The sequence below is a fragment of the Aricia agestis genome, chromosome 18 (assembly GCF_905147365.1).
Source record: "Aricia agestis chromosome 18, ilAriAges1.1, whole genome shotgun sequence".
Classification (NCBI taxonomy): domain Eukaryota; kingdom Metazoa; phylum Arthropoda; class Insecta; order Lepidoptera; family Lycaenidae; genus Aricia; species Aricia agestis.
Window position 1 is genome coordinate 6,411,472 of NC_056423.1, and position 18,429 is coordinate 6,429,900.

Sequence of the window (18,429 nt, forward strand, 5' to 3'; positions counted from 1 at the left end):
CAGTTTTTTAATTACACCTGTCAGGGTTTTTTTTACATACCTAGTTGTTTACAATGGTATTGTAAACAACTAGGTATGTAAAAAAAACCCTAACATGATGCAATCAAAAATGTAAAAAATTGTCTCTTCCCTTCGGAAAAGGGAACTAGGGGTCCTGTATAAGGTTTATTTTATAGTATTTATAGTAAGTAAAGTGTTTATTTCGGAAAATTTACGGTTTCCTGCACAATAATGGTAGTTTTATTCGTAATTACGGCCATGCGTTGAAGCAAAATTTTGGATTGTAAAAATTTTAACAACACAGATGCTTGTCACACCATAATATTGTTTCAAAAGATTTAATAATAGTACAATACTATGTATGTTTTATCAGCTTAGTTACGTTATATTAAGTTAAAAATAAACAACAAAACGAAAGTGTTATTAGTTATTACACTTTTGCTATCTCTGCGAATCAAAACACTTAAACTACGAATCCCATCAAATAATTTCCCCTTTTAGCTCTTGTAAGATAAAACTGGAAATAAATTCTATATAATATTATTATTGTAAATCTGTTGATAGCGCCAGTGGGCTTGTATGAGTATGTAGGCTGGATATTTAGTGGAATGCTGCGCTTAAACGCGCCAGTAACTTGTACCCACGCCTTTGAAATTATTTATTGAGAATATCTTTAATCTTAAGGTATTTAGCCTCTCATTACTGAGATAACCTTTCATAACGCCTATTGCCTAAATAATTTATTGGTTAGATAAGTAATATTGGTTTTCGAAACGCTAAAGCTGTGTTTTATTTCGAATAGAAAATATTAATAGGATATTTTTACTAAATGATTTTATATTGGACTAAAGAATGAGTGGTGTGAAAAATGTTCATAAATAATTAATTTTTGTATAGACTTTACAATACAATACAAATATCTTTATTGCAGACTGCTGTGGTCCATTGGTTAATATTAAATAAATATTTTTTTAGGGTTAGTTAAAAAGAACAAAACATAACTTAAAGTAAATAAAACTAAACTAAATCATGCACCCCAATTAGAACTATGAGCGGATGTATCCTGGAGGTCTGCTCTCGAATTCGTTCATTATCCACACATAGTTCCTCAATGCACCTAGCATGCGGATCATCTGCCACAATCTTCAGGATGCTGTTGTCACTTCCTCTTACGCGATTTTGTATGCAAAGATATATTATATTATTATCGTCTAATAATTATTATTATTTGGTCTAATAATTCAATTTTCTTTCAATTATTTTGCAGTAATATCTTCATAATTTTTAAATTTAGTCCCAAAATCAAATCGAGTAGATAAATTCTACAATGTCTAAATAATAATAATTAAGGAAAAACACTTATTATATTCATTCATCAGATTTATTCGTGTAAGAGAGACAAAGTAACTGTACGCTCATAAAAGTTTTTCTACTTTTTCTCGTTAGCAAAAAAAAAAGTTTTATTGCCAGCATAAAATTTTCCCATTTTCCCCACGAAGGTCGGAGCTAACTAAAAATATATTCCCAACCCCACAATGCCTTTCAGTTTTTTAATTACACCTGTCAGGTTCAGGCGTCCAGTCACAGCGAAGCCTTATCGTTCAGAAATTATTTTACCTTTACGATGACCTTTATTGCGATGAAGTAAGGGTCATTTTCATAGACACTGTGACTAAAACACAATGACATCCTGTTTGCACGTGCTGTCATTATCGAGACAATGTGTAATAGAAAAACATTCCTCCGCTAATGAGGAGTTTAGGAGACAATTCTTCTCTTGACGTGTACTAATAAGGTGGTCTCTTTCAATTGTTCGGACCAAAGTCAACAAAAGTAATTGATGAAAGGAAAGTTGTTGTCTCTATTATACAAAGTAGGCGAGTCCAAGTAAAAAAATAGCAGTTAAGTATATTAATTTATTCACAATGTAACAAAATATATTTACACCTAATTTGTACCTTGCATTGAAAAACAAAACGATTTTAGGCGACGAGGGGCTTCCGTGTCTTTGCAGAAAAAACTTTTATATATACCGGTGAACTTCGTGTTTTTTTTTTATGAAATAAGGGGGCAAACGAGCAAACGGGTCACCTGATGGAAAGCAACTTCCGTCGCCCATGGACACTCGCAGCATCAGAAGAGCTGCAAGTGCGTTGCCGGCCTTTTAAGAGGGAATAGGGTAATACGGGAGGGTAGGGAAGGGAAGGGAATAGTTGAGGGTAGGGAAGGGAATAGGGTAGGGGTTAGGGGATTGGGCCTCCGGTAAACTCACTCACTCGGCAAAACACAGCGCAAGCGCTGTTTCACGCCGGTTTTCTGTGAGAACGTGGTATTTATACGGTCGAGCCAGCCCATTCGTGCCGAAGCATGGCTCTCCCACGTCTAAAACCTTCCCTGGACTTCAAGTATTATTTTAAGACTAAAATTAGCAGAATTGGTTCAGCCGTTATCGAGTTATAGCGTTACTAACACAATTGGAAATCCAGTTTTATATATTATATATAAGTATAGATGTACCGAAGCAATTTCAACTTTACAATAATAAAATCCTCTGTTTCATGCCAAAGTGCTTAGTATCTGAGCGCCCCTCAAACTTATTAAACACTAAACAACCGAATGCCGATTAATTTTGTGAGAAGGAATACTTGAATTTTGCCACAGAAAAAATTGCTGATTTTCAAAAGTGTATTCGTTCTGAAAACTTACATAATATCGATATTCATCCTGTAATTCAGTTTTAAAAATACCGTTCGGCGTTCCAGTAGTATCATTGCTACTTATTTCAGTAAACACAGCACAAGAGTGAAACCAATATGAGTAAAACTTTCTGCGTTTAGCATAACGACTCACTAGTTTTTACGGCCGTGGCTACGCTTTTAAACAGTTTTGTCAAAGGCCAGTATCACTTTCTTCTAGTTTAGCACTTGCTGGTAAATATTAGTATGATAGTGCTTGACAGTTTAGTACCAGCTACTAGCACGGATATAAAACTATCGCCCTTTTATTTGAAATATCATTGAATGTATGCAAATAGCTGTAGTTTTCAAGTTATTCGTATCTTGTCTGGAATTATGGATTTTTAGTTTTTACTTTTTAGGTTTATATCCGATTGCACCAAAAGGAATACAATTACCTTAGTATTTCAAGCTTTTAAAAACCTATCAGCCTTTAATCAAGCTTTAGAACCGGCGCCTTTCTCTACCAAATATCTAAAAATAGATAAAAGTTTTTGTTTTTTTTTTATTTAAGGCCCGGATACATCACAGTTTTCGTCCTGAAAAATATACGGTTCCTACGCAATAAAATAGCTTCATAACGAACTTAAGAGCTACATTATAGTCTATAAATTCCACAAAACCTGCAAATATAACAAGTGTGATTGATCCTCACATAAGCGGATTACAAGGTATTGGCGACTGGCTACAATCACAGGATAATCGCATTGCTGGCCTCTATTGTACTGAGTTGGCTGCAAATCCATTATTCGGTGTACGCGGCTTTTGACATGAATTAAGCTGGTAGATACCCCAATTCTATTATAATCCTACGTTATTACACCTTCATTCTATGTTTGAATCGGTCAGTTTTCTATAAAACTACAAAATGGTATCCTTATTCCAACGTCATACTTTTACAGTGAACTCAAGGGACACATACCGAGTAGCCACCCTAAAGTATTATTACTTAGTTTTGTTGCTCTCTGTATTTTGAAACGTAACGTAACATAAAGTTTAACTGATTCTAGACATCGTGAGCACTGACCGGTTAACCGGGTTATATTTTGGCACATATCCAAGCTGCAAGCACTAAAAGGAAACGTTTTCAAACGCTTTTTCCGCCAAGCACAGTCAATGACATTAGCTTTGTCCACACTGTGCCTTTTTTTGTTCATCAAGGGCATGCGTTATAGCGCAGTCAACATCGCACGTGAGGCATGCCCGCGACGCTATGACATTTTTCTTTCCAACGCGGGTGGATTTTGACGCATTCAATTATTATTGAATATGCCAAACGAAAGTTGAATAAAAAGATGATGACGAAAATTGAAGATGAAATTGCATAGTGTGGACATAGCTATTGGCCACTTTCATCTTCAATTTTCGTCATCTTCTTTCATTCAACTTTCATTTTGGCGCATTCAATAATTGTATGCGTCAACGAACGCAACGCGCGTTGTCATTTTTGTTCAATTGCAGTGTCTGTCAGATTATTGTAACAATATATGCGACGAGAACATTTTACTGGGTGGAATATTATGTGCGGCTTATTTGGTCATAAGAAATTCCAAAAAAAAGAACTAAGCGAAAGTTTTCGATACGGTAAGAGCGCATGCGTCGCTGGCATGCCTCACGTTGACTGCGCTATAACGCATGCCCTTGATGAACAAAAAAAGGCACAGAGTGGACATAGCTAAACATCAATACGCTGACGATTCTCGGAAGGATCTCACCACATCTTACCAAGTCAACGAACCTCAGAGCATCCAACAAATAAAACTTATTTCGCAATTACCTTCAAATATCCCTGGACTTTACTGCGGTAGAGCCTTTGAACGTTTTTATCCCAGATAAAAGATGGCTTTTATGCTAGAAAATGGCGAGAATTTTCTAATACGCAGCGCGTTATAAAAATATACCGGGCGTATAAAGTGCATCCTTGAAATTATGATTGTTAGGCAAGTCGGTTTTAGTTAAGATTTTTATGTGAAGTTTTATTAAGTTTTCATAAAAAATATTTAAAAGTAAAAAAATCTATCTAAAAATCTACGAACAATAATTTTAAATACTTATCAGAAGAGTTTCTTATTAGCGGGGCTCCGTATAAAATGGGTTTGTTCGGGGGCCCTTGGATACGTTAAGATGTAAAAAATAAAAAATATATAATAATATGAGATATTTTAAACTCCACACCTCCATTTAGATTTTCTCTCAGAGGAAAGTAAAGTAGCTAATGATTAATGAAACTGATATATTTTACTCACGTTCTTCAAATTAATTTTGATAGATTATCTCCCATTTAATAGAATATTTAGACAAAAGCCGTAATCCGTTTGCCGAACCATTCAAAGTCAATCAACGATATTAAATTATAAAGGCATTGATCGCAAGTCAAGTAGAAAATTCTATTAAAATTAGATTCTATTGTGTGTCTAGTTAACGAGGTCTATGTCGCGATAATTAATCATCGCTGGACTTAATTATCAATTAATTTTAGCCTATGATTACCCAGCTGTCAGTGTGCACAATCAAATCGCGCGGGAACCCCACATCTTCCAGAATAAAACTGACCTATAAAAAAACGGGCTTTGGCCCACCACACATTCCCACCACTGTATCTCCTGTGTCGCCAGGATTGACAGCGGTATCCAACCACGAAAACCCTTTGATATGATCTCAGGGAGCCCGAGGGACATGCTAAACTGTCTTGGGACCCGCAACGAAATTAATCAGACACAAGACAAACAAAACTGTCCTATAGGCAAACTTTAACATATAGACAGATTGATACACTTTCGCATAATATACAATGTGTCCCGACACCGATGTCCGATTTGGCTCTCAAATTTTTTCTCTCTCTCACGGTTGTAAAATGGCAGCCATTTTAGTTTTTCTCGGGCTTTCACACTAATCTGACTAATACTTCTCATGTAAATATCCTTGTGGACTTGTGGACTACGCTTACACAGGCAATATTTTTTAAATTTCGTGGAATTAAACATAGAAAAACCAAAGTTTAAGAAAAAAAATGTGTAAGTATCTTTTTGTGAAAAATCGAGCGCTTATAAACTGGTTATTTTTTATTTTAACAAGTTTTTTTCTATGAAATAAGGGGGCAAACGAGCAAACGGTTCACCTGATGGAAAGTAACTTCCGTCGCCCATGGACACTCGCAGCATCAGAAGAGCTGCAAGTGCGTTGCCGGCCTTTTAAGAGGGAATAGAGGAGGGTATAGGGACTAGGGATGGGAAGGGAAGGGAATAGGGCAGGGTAGGGAAGGGAATAGGGTAGGGGATTGGGCCTCCGGTAAACTCACTCACTCAGCGAAACACAGCGCAAGGGCTGTTTCACGCCGGTTTTCTGTGAGAACGTGGTATTTCTCCGGTCGAGCCGGCCCATTCGTGCCGAAGCATGGCTCTCCCACGTAGAGAATGTTGAAAACCTTAATCTTAAATAAATTCCTTTACTTTTTTGCTCTTAGTCAGATAGCTTAGAAGTTGTAACGATTTTCGTATGAAGTATTGGTCAGATTGGTATGAGAGATATAGAATTTTTTTTCAAAAGTTGGATTTTTTTAAAGTCAATATGTCAATAAAATATGCCATACATCATGATATTCAGGGATCGGACACCGGTGTCGGGAGTGTCGGGACACATTGTATAATGCCACGTTCATATTCGCCTGAAATCTGAATATTTTATCGAAAATGGGCCGTGGAAAATTATGAACGTTTTAAAGTTAAATTAGTTTGTTTAGTTACTAATATTTCTATGAAGTTATATATATAAATAATAATGAAAACGACGTTATACATAACAAATAGCATAATCGTGTCAAACATTATTATCTAAGTTTAAACTAATATTAACTATGTAGCCTTAAAGTATGAGAGCATTATTAATTACTATCTATTTGACCGAGCTTTGCTCGGTATTCAATAAAACACGAATAAAATGACATTTTCTAAAAATGATTCCTAGCTAGATCGAGTAATCGCCCCCGAAACCCCCTATATACTAAATTTCATGAAAATCGTTGCAGCCGATTCCGAGATTCCAATTATATATATTATACAGAGTGTAACAAAAATAAGTGATAATGCTTGAGGGTGCAGCGTACAGTACAGTACAGCGCTGAAAGACCAACATTTTTTTTCACTTTTGTATGAGGAAACTCGTGACGCTCGGGTCCTTGACCATACAAAAGTGAAAAAAAAAATTTGGTCTTTCAGAGCTGCTACTTTCACAGTGAACTCTCTACAAGGAACACGTACACACCCTAAAGTATTATCACTTATTTTTGTTACACACTCTATATATACAAGAATTGTTCGTTTAAAGATATAAGATTATTATAATACTGCTCTTTATAATAATAATTTTAAAAGCATAAAACATACTTATAAAGATTTGAAACTTTGATAGATCATCCTACTAATATTATAAAGGCGAAAGTTTGTTTGGATGTATGGATGTATGGATGTGTGGATGTATGGATGTTTGTTACTCTTTCACGCAAAAACTACTGAACGGATTTTAATGAAACTTTACAATAATATAGCTTATACATCAGAATAACACATAGGCTACAATTTTAACCGACTTTCAAAATGGGGGAGGTGTTATGTTCGTTTTCTTATATTCAACGATTGCTCCGCCGTTTGTTAACCGATTTTCAAAATTTTTCTTTTGGTATATAGGGTATCATCCCAATTTGGTATTATATTCACAAAAGTGGTGATCTGATGAAGGATCCATAAGTAATCCAGGGAACTCCTCAAAACTTATAGGGAAATATGTGAAGACTTCGGTTTCGTGAAAAGTATTCTAAGTATATGCTACCAAAAAGTAAGATTTTGCACGGAGATAATATACCTGGTATACCGTGGTTCGGAAGGTGCTGAGAGAACTCCTGATTCTTTATAGATACAAGTTTGGGAGTTTCGGCGTTGTTTAAAGAACAGAAAGCATATGCTACTATGTAAATTACATTCATCATCATCATCATCACTACCATATTATACCATTTCATAGTCTTTTAGATCGAGACTCGAGTTTGTCAAGCGATAATTTAAAAAAATCTATACCTACCTAATATTATAAACCTGAAGAGTATGTTTGCTTGAACGCGTCAATCTCAGGAACTACAGGCCCGATTTAAAAACTTATCTCAGTGTTAGATAGATTTTATATTTATCGAGTAAGACTATAAGCTATATTATATTATCACGCTAAGACTAATACGACCGAAAAAACTCAGGAAAATGTGGGAAAAACGGGGGAAATATTTTTTATGGGAAAATGTACGGTTTCTGTAAAATTCCTAATTTACGCGGGCGAAGCGAAGAGGGCGAAGACATCTAGTAATAACATAAAACATATTAATGCGAAAGTATCTCTGTCTGTCTGTCTGTCTCGCTTTCACGCCAAAACTACCGAACCGATTGTAATGAAATTTTGTATACATATAGTCTAAAGCCTGAGAAAGGACATAGGCTACTTTTTTATTGGAAAAAAGCGTTGTAAGATTGTGAAAATGCGTAATTTTGTTCAAATTAAGTTAGTTCTAATAATTCATAATAGATGGCGCCGTGCGTCTTCTACATCGCGCTACCTCTTGCCCAAAAGTCTTTCTATAAGAGATGGTATTATCTTACATTCCATTTCCGTTTTTTTTCGATTGTAATTTCTTTTTTACGTTATTTAATAAATCAGTACTTTATCTATGCAGTGACGTTACCTTAAACCTATCAATGATAAATAGTTTATGGGTAAAGTTGTGTAATTTGGGGGCTAAATAAGCTTAAAAATTTGGCATAAAATAAAGTTTAATTAAAAAAATTGAAATATTATGTGCACACTGCACAGCTGTTTTGATTTAAGGGGTACCAGGGTTTTGTTTTATAAAAGCTTTTGACACCAATTTTGTTGACATCGCGCGCTATAAACTGAAGTCCACGCGGACGAAGTCGCGGGCAACAGCTAGTAATTAACATAAATTAACAATTATTTACTTGACATACTGCACGCATCATTACTTGAGTAAAGCTCAACTGGTATTCAGTCATTAGAGTCATTACTTAGGTCTTCGAGCAATTACTTAATTTATGTTCAATACGTCTGATGTCTAGAATGTCTAGACAGCCGCATTCCTAGCTCGTAGCTTATTCTATTCATACTCGTACATATTGATATGTATGTTAGTGTAGAAGTTAGAACAAAGTGTACATGGATTTTTATATGAAACTGAATATATATATTATGAAACTGACAAATGTCAAATCAGTACAATAACCCTCCTGGCAGTCGGGTAAAAATACAGAAATGAATTGCAAGCAGAGTTGCATTTTGCGACTTTAGAAAAATGAATCATATTATGATTCATACGGCCTTTCTGGACATTTTGTCATGACTCATGAGTATTAATAATGGTCTTACTTCTTCCTCAGAACGACTCAGATGATGAGCAGTGCGCGCTCAGCGACAAGTGGCAGTACGAGCGTAAGTCCAGGAGGTGGTCCAGGGTGGTGGAGATCACGCCGCAGGCGCAGAGGAGACTACAGGTAATAATTAAATACTTTATAAAAGAAGCATCACTTAGAAAGCATACCAAGTTACAGCCACATAAGAGGTACAGTATAATAATATCTATAATATAATAATAATAATAATATCTATGGACGCTTCACACCACGTCAGTCTGGCCCCGTGCTAAGTACCTAAAGGACTTGTATTACAGGTACCAGCCAACGGAAATATATTTAATACTTTTATACTATACATATATTTAAGATTTTTATTATATCATACACATATTTAATACACATCCAGACCCGGGAACATTGAAAACTTTTTGTTCCGTCGGCGGGATTCGAACCCGCGACCCCCGGCTTGAGCTACCAACGCGCTCACCACTGAGCCACAGTGCTTCCAAAGTGATAATGCGCATAGAAATTTTCGAAACTTTTCGGCAACGATCATATTTCCAGAGCGACAGTAGACGATATTGCATTTTCCAAATGCAGTGCGTTTAGATACATACAGTATAAAGGAGTGAGCACACCGAGACGGTCCGTGCCGGGGCTCAGCGTGCCGGGGCGCATCGCAAAAATCCGCCTCCATACAATTTGTATGGAAGCGGATGCGCGTATCGCACACTGTGCCGGAAAACGCCCAACGTGTACCTAACTGAGCAAAAACAGGCGCTGGTCTGGTAGGATAAATAGATATTATTAAAATGTGTTAGTGCAATATCTTTTACTGTTTTTTCTATAAGTACTTAAGTAAGTCTTTTTTTTTGAGTACTTACAGCTTAATCAAAATGCATTATCATCTTCTCATCTAACTTCGCTACCGAAACTAACGAATGCATTTTCACTGAGCACTCAGATCTCAATTCTTTTTCCCAGGTGATAGCAGCCCGGGCGCTGGCGGAGCGGGAGGCGCGGGAGGCGCGGGGGGAAGTAGAAGATGATGAGGACGAGACCCTCCCAACCATCAGGGTGGGGCTGGTGGATGCTGATGGACATTACACTGACGTGGAGCCAGATCTGTGAGTATATCCTGTTCCTATTGATATCAGACTGTAAACGATATTTTTAACTAAAAAATCAACTTCCAACAGTATCTATTCATTTTCTGATCATGGGACCTGTGAAACCTCTAAGTACCTTTTGGATGTTGGTTATAATGAGACAAATTAATAATATGCTATTTCTTTTAACGGACGTCATATTTTTGGTAGGATACTGGATATTTCCGACAGATTTTTTGTATGGCTTTCACGTTGCGCTATTAATCAATCAAAAATTGGTCACCAATAAAATTATTATCGGACTTCACCCTGCTAAGTGATTTAAGTTAGTAGCATTATAATTAATACTAAGCTCACAAAGAAAAACATATTTCTTAAAACTTTTTAACAAAATCTCTATTTTCGACAGTGTCAAAGAATCATGTTTGCTACGCTCCTTTTGTTTGTGTTGCTCCTTGAGCTTCTTAGTTATTATTATTTAAACTATCTACTGTATATTATTTAAAATGTGTTATTTACTTCCTTAATCCTGCAGTTAAGTCAACAATGACCTAATAATACGTTAAATAAACTTTAAAAAATAAATATGTTAAATTAATAATACCTATGAATACAAACTAAGGAACCTTGGTCACCGCTAATAATATTATTTTCACAGATTCGTTAGGCAAATAGTCACATTTTGAGCAAACGTGTGTTTTACTTAGAATCATTAGTTATACAGTACACACAATGTTAACCAGGAACATGCACATAAACTATGTGCAGAGCACATAGTGTATTATTATGTCCACTATTGTATGAATAAATCATATAACTTGTACAACATGCATTCTTTACATTCATGGTTATATTATTAAAATCATAATAATAATTAGTAACTTTAAAGTTAAGTCTGCACCTTTGTTGTGTGTTTGTAGCTTTGTGAATGAAATGTTGAGTAACTAAATATTTTCGGCCATTAAAAATATCCTTGTTTCTTTCCTGGGGTTCCAAGTAGCTTCAAACAAATCATACCAAACTATGTAATTACTAGCTGTTCCGGCAAGCGTTTCTTTGCCATATAAAGTATTTCGCCCGTATTATTTTATTGAAGACGTGACTAAATAAGTATGTCACCATGGCAACGTCCATCGCCATCCCGTCGCACAAACAATGGTCGCCGTCAGTCTCGAATTGTAATAATTTACTATTATTTATTGAACAAATGCACTTATCAATATAATAAGTACCCAGTAGCCGATTCTCACACCCATTGAATATGCATATAAAATTTGGTTAAAATAAGTAAAGCCGTTTCGCAGGGGTACGCGGCCTAACATTGTGACACGAGAATTTTATGTATAAGATTTTTAAACGGAAACGTTTTCATACTAAATTCATATGCGTAGACCCCAATACACTGACCGCTCGACTGAGCAGCGGGGCTAAAATGGTCGCTTTGGAGAATCATATTATGAATCATGACATGATTCATTTTTTTTATCGCAAAATGCATGTTCGTTTGCAATTTATGTCTACAGCTTGACAAGGCTTTAAATGAACGTGGCGAAAAAAGGAACTAACGCTGCCACTATACAAAAACGTCATTTTTGTCAGTTTTCCTTCACCAGCACCCCGCCCACGCTCATTTAAAGCATTGTCGCACTATAGTCATTCGTACTAATTTGACATTTGTCAGTTTGACAGTTTTGACAATTCATTTGCAGAATTAATTGAGAGGAATTGCTATGTGACCATTTTAGCCCCGCTGTTCTTGAACGGTCAATGCAAATTTCAACGTGACCGCTCTAGAGCAGTCGATCCCGAGTCCAGACTGCAACTTGCGGACCTTGCCGTCCTTATGTATGTAATCTCTATGGCCAGTCTTATTTGAATATTTTAAAAGTTACTTTGTCAAGTACCAATTAATGTTTTAACTGTCCCGCATTCCTCAACTAATGGTGTTAATAATGAAAATAACTGGTATTTAATAAAGCATTAAGTGTAATCAAGTAACATCTTGTAATTAACTGTGTAATGGCCCTTTGGCTGATTGAAACAAGATAAGAGATCCACCATTTCTACTTTCCTTTTGTTGTTGTGATTATCTATCATCATCATCATTACAATCCGGCAAAATAAGAGTTTTTAATGTTAACTAACCCGGTGAACTTCGTATCACTTCCCTTGTAATATAAACCTTTCCTGGACTTCATACCAAGAATAAAATTAGCCAAATCGGTTCAGCCTTTTACGAGTTTTAGTGAGACTATAAAAAGTATTTTGTATCTATAGATTATAGAAGATAGGCATTGTTTATCCGCGCAGCAACTCTACATTTTGTTTAAAAATAAATAGACGAACATATTATAACCTCCTCCTTTTTGGAAGTCGGTTAAAAATCTATCCTATGTCCTTTTATTGGGATTCGGTACCTTTTGCATTTCTGTACCAATCTATTAAGAGCTCACCTGACTCTACAAATCAAACATCGTCCTCACACTCACGCCCGTCTTTCATATGCCAGGTGAAAAAGGACGGCGCGGAATCATCGCCGAGTTAGTTTTACTTGAATAAAAGACGAACTATAATGATTATGAAAAAAGTGTTTTGAGCAAATTTAGGTTTTATCAATACCTTTTTAGATATTAAAAAATATTAAAGAAAAGACAGCAAACTTCGAAGATCCAAGCAAAAATGTATCTAAAACAAGGTTTTTTGTAAAAAAGAAACCATCGAGCATTTTTTGAGTAATCGTGTTTTCGTCTTGAGCATTTAATCTTTATGAACTGAAGTTACTTGTGTCAAAAAAATCAGTTTTCTAGACCTTACAGATTTTGAGATCTAGGTTAAAGTATGTAGTCAAGTTAGGGTCATATGGGCTCTTAAATATGTCTGTCTGTTCTTATTTGCTTTAGCGGATAGCGACTGACCGCCTATCGATATTTAGTATTAGTAGGTATAGTTCTACACGGATAGTTATAAATTATAATGAGTGTGGTAAGTTTATAATTAGCCATAATGGCATTGCGGTTTCAGTAATGTACAGTAATTGTCTAAACCACTATGTGCATAATTATACTGTAGTCTGTACTTACCTAAAACTAATTGAGAAAACTAAATTGAGTTGACTTAGTTAAGACAAGAAAGTTGGTACCTAATTAACTCCGTAATTTAAGCACCAACAGCTTAGGACCTAAGGTATGTAATTAAAACTGTTGGTACAAGAAGTACTTTTGAAGGAAAACGCTAAGATCTAGGAAACAAAGAACATAGGATTCTATAATGTCTTTAGGATACGTAGTTTTTGACTCGGAAAATATACGGTTACCGCGTGATTTAAAACGAATTTCGGTCCACGCAAAATAGTTTGAAAGAAATAAATAGGTACCTATACCTTTTCTCGTAAAGAACTCTACTAGGTCTCCCCTAGTAGGTAGAGTTACCTAGCTAAAAGACTTTTTAGACAAGTTCTTTTAATAAATAAGAATAAAAATCGGTAGCCCTACTCAGCTCTGGATTTATGTATAGGCAGTGCAGGCCATGGCCTATGGGCGGCAGCGTCCTAGGATGGCGACAGAGTTCGTACTTAGGGGCGGCAATATTAAAGTGGCCTATACTCATACAAAATATAAATCCGCGGCCCTGCTAGATACTGTCACTCAGCCAGAAAAGTTTAATCTCAAGAATTTTGTTGTTACGATTTTGTTTTAAGTAATATTTACGTGGGAGTAATTTTACGTGGGAGAGCCATGCTTTGGCACGAATAGGCCGGCTCGACCGGAGAAATACCATGTTCTCACAGAAAACCGGCGTGAAACAGCGCTTGCGCTGTGTTTCGCCGAGTGAGTGAGTTTACCGAAGGCCCAATCCCCTACCCTATTCCCTTCTCTACCCTCCCCTATTCCCTTCCCTTCCCTTCCCTAGCCTCCCCCATAATTACCCTATTCCCTCTTAAAAGGCCGGCAACGCACTTGCAGCTCTTCTGATGCTGCGAGTGTCCATGGGCGACGGAAGTTGCTTTCCATCAGGTGACCCGTTTGCTCGTTTACCCACTTATTTAATATTTAAAAAAAAAAAACAAATTACAAAACTCATCAAGTCCCGTCGACGTAGACGGTTTTCTCGGAAATTTGATTTGAGACACTTTCTTAAAATTTTGTTTTTAAATTTTCGCTGAAAGGTACGGAGATACTTTGGGTAAAGGAAAAGGACATAGGATACTTTATATCCCGGAAAAATGTACGGAACCTGCGCGATAAACGAATTTTGGCGCAACGGAGTTGCAGGCGTCACCTAGTTTCTAATATTTTCAGTACCTAAATGGCCGGCTAAGGAAAAGCAAATAGTAAACCTAAGTTTTACCAAATTGTAGGCACCTAGCACTGCGCGGTCGGAATTTGAACTTTATAGTATCGTAGCATGAGTCGTTATTTCTTTAAACGGGTTTCGCAAGTGGGAATTCTGTTGGTACAACTAATATATATTCTGTGGTTTTACATAAGTACTCGAGTAACAGTGGTGCTAGTATTTAGATAAACACATGCCAATATCACTTACAAAGTTTCTTAATGTACTGTGTACTTACTCAATGTAAATAATGTAGGTAATAGTTTCCATTATATTTACTTGTGTGATCTGAGCAGAATATTTGCGGTTTACTTGAAAATGCTTTAAGGCATGATAATAATTTACCTACTGACAAATGCCCAGAAAATCAAATATTCAGATTTTTTATTAGTAGATAGAACTACCAGCCTCACCTAATGCAGCCCGTATGGACGGCTTATATTATAGGGTTAGTCTCTAAGCTTGAGAGGTTGATGAAGTAGTCTTGTCATTGTGTCATTAAAATATTTCTGTCAAGAAAGTGAAGAAATTAAAAAGTGGCAACAGCGTAGTGTCATTGCCCTTTCAAATCAATCTAAGAAAAAAGGGATGACACTACGATGCTGTCTCTTTTTAATTTCTTCACTTTCTTGACCGACTATAGTTCTATTCTTTCTCATTTCTATCGTGACTTTGGTAAGCCTGTGCCAATCTACTACGTACTAAAGAAAATTGAATTAGTGCTGACAGAGACAAATAAGAGATTTTTTATCAATATGTTGTTACACTTCCGTGGAAATATTCAATATAGTGACCATAAGTATGCCTTCTGCTTATTAAGTTCGTTCTATATAAAAAGGGCTTAAGTAATCATTGTCAATCACTACAGTAATGGCCGTCAATTTTCACCGCACGAAGTTCGTTAATAACATGCGTCGAACTAATGGACGGACAAATTGCTTTTCAAAAGTTATATTTGTTATAGCAGTTGCCCAATAGGTGCTGGAAGCACAGTACGCATAAAAATTCACCAAAAGTGGCATGCAGGGCCAGATTTATATTTTTTAAAAGTTTAGGTCACTTTAATTTTGCCGCCCCTATGTACGAAATCTGCCGCCATCCTAGGACGCTGCCTGCTCCCCCTAGGACGCTATAGGACGCTGCCGCCCAAAGGCCATGGCCTATACTGCCTATACATAAATCCAGCGGGGCTAAACTAGTCACATTTAGCAATTCCTCTCAATCAATTCAGCAAATGAATTGTCAAAACTGTTAAACTGACAAATGTCAAATCAGTACAAAAATACAGAAATGAATTGCAAGCAGAGTTGCATTTTGCGATTTTAGAAAAATGAATCACATTATGATTCATATCATGATTCTTCAAAGCGACCATTTTAGCCCCGTCGGCTGCTGGCATGGCAAATAATTGGCACGATTGTGAGCATCGAAATACCATACTAATGAAAAGTAATAATTATTACATTTACAAGCCGAAAACTACGGTACATCGTGCACGGCAGCCTCATAAAATAAATTCGAGGTACGAGAATTGGGTTCCTATAAAGAGCGAAAGAGTCGCCTAATGCCGCTGGACCACCCACATAACAACAATGCTACGGTAGTCACAAGTGCGTCGATAGCACTAAAACAGCGCTACTGATGGTACTTGAAATTCTACCACTAGTCAAAGTGACATAGTATAAACAATATAAAGTATAGAACGAATGCACACCTAAGCGAGAATTCAGATAACTTGAAGCAACACAATATTTTATCATGTCACGTATGGAGGGTAGATGGAGGAGAACTATCTTATATGGGGGATATTTGAAAAAGTGTCCAGCTGTACGCAGTAAATAACAGTTGGAAAATCCTCCAAGAGTGGAGCCTAGCTGCAGCAAAGGGTATGGAATGAATGTAGCCGTTGGTGACAAAATATAAATTGAAGTTAGCCGAATAGCCGAGTCACAGAATTACTGGGTTAATACCAATATATTTTGAAAAATATAACCTAAAATAGCTGAAATAAAAGCTGCTAAATGATTTGAAATTTACCCTGTTGCTACTGTAGCGCCACCCTAATTTAACGCATTTCAGCGGACACTTTTTACATACAGAGATAGTTCTCCTCCATCTACACTCCATAATGTCACGGTCGTGTGAACGTAATAATCCTATCAAATAGCGAAATTGTATTATTAAGTTATTATAATAGAAATAAGGCAGAAAAACTGATCCTGGAGTTATAGCCAATCAAAACGCGTTTGACATTCTATGAAAATAGTAAATACCTACCTTGCAGCTTAATCATCTTATTGAAGCTGCATTAATGCTGAATTAAAAATCTTAAAAAAACAGAATCTGCTTGTAACATATTTAAGCAAATTTAAAAAAGGACACACTGATTTACTGTATGCTATTCTGGCTGTTCGTAGTGTGGCAAGAGGCTAGTTAAAATGTAAACAAGTGGCACAACGGAATGTTGGCCCATCGCCCATCAGAACAATGACAATAATTGTGCCCCCCGGCTGTGTGCTCTGGCCCTTCGCTGCGTCCGTTTTGGTCGCTTTTGTTTGCCAAACCTATAATGATAGGTTACATGAGGTGGGGTGTTAGTGTTGGCGGACAAGCTATTAGCGTTCAATTAGAGCCGTGGTTTTGTGGTGTAGAGCTCGACTCTAAAGTTTATTGGTTTGATACAAGCGGTGGTACCTATAAAAATGATGTTCCCAGGTTTGGTTAGGATAGTGCAGGCCGATGTTCTGATTATATAATGACAAGAAAGTTGAATATTTCGTGGAATGTACACGTAAAATCTGTTACTTTGAACACATATTGTCTTTATACTGCGCACACTCCTGGGCACTATTAATCCTGCGTCCTTTGGCTTGGTTTCAATTAAATTGTACACCGAAGGCTACCAGCAATCGCTTAAAATATGATATTTCAAAAAAGTTATATTTCACCAAAATAGAGACTCGCTAGTCGCTACCACTATGCACACACCTTTACCTCACTAACCGCTATCACTGTGCACACGCCCTTACCTATTGCGTCAAAAGGGTCTGCGTTTATAGAGCGGAAAGTTAAGGCACGTTATTAGTTAAATAATTTAACTGCCGCAAATGAGTTTAACAGCGAAAGCCGTAATTAAATTACTTTCTACTCTCATTTACATACTGTTGGAATACTGTTAAAAGTTCCATTGTGTTTTAAATCAAGGTAATTGATTGTACTAGAAGAGTATTTTAGATGTTAGAATACATTCTGAGCAATTACATTATTCAAAATTTCTCATAATTTTGTTTTCAGACCGTATTCTTAAATTAAATACTGACTTTGCCACAAAGCAAAGTTAAAAGCTGCCTTTTGTTTTTGGAAATAAAAATGCGTAAAAACCGAGATCATGAACATTGCCTTATTAATATTATTTGCAACTCCTTTTTATACAAAACATGGAAACTACCTGTAAACAATTTCATTTTGCGTCCTAAAGGAATACCATTTCAGAATACTGCGAATAAATTATGAACGTTCTGATTAGTGTTTGTTCTTCTTTCCCGTGGGATAGGTATACGTGATTTTCTAGTTTAAATATTGTTTAACAACCTGTGTCGTTAAGAAAAAATATATAATATTATCTTCAGGTTTTCTTTAACATTTTCTCTCAAAGCAAATAACTTCTTCCTTTATAAGAATATTATTCGGATTTGATTAAATAATTACTCTTGAGTCTTGGCTAAGACTGTTGTTTCAAGATTAAAACCTTACTAAGATCCCATCAAATACCTTCCATTATATTGTATCTATTAAGTTTTTCTCACAGCGTGCATCTAATAGCTCAGGTAGGTACGTTGATTATTT

The 18,429-nt window shown here is 36.2% G+C and overlaps 1 protein-coding gene across 2 annotated transcripts in view; it reads left to right on the plus strand.

Moving 5' to 3' along the window:
- LOC121735834 (rho GTPase-activating protein 7) overlaps positions 1–18,429 on the plus strand; it is a 259,758-nt gene that overhangs the window by 230,436 nt on the left and 10,893 nt on the right. For both annotated transcript variants that reach the window (XM_042126790.1, XM_042126791.1), the window contains exons 4-5: positions 9,167–9,280; positions 10,127–10,269. In XM_042126790.1, the coding sequence (XP_041982724.1) occupies positions 9,167–9,280; positions 10,127–10,269 (257 nt within the window). The remainder of the gene's footprint in view (positions 1–9,166; positions 9,281–10,126; positions 10,270–18,429) is intronic.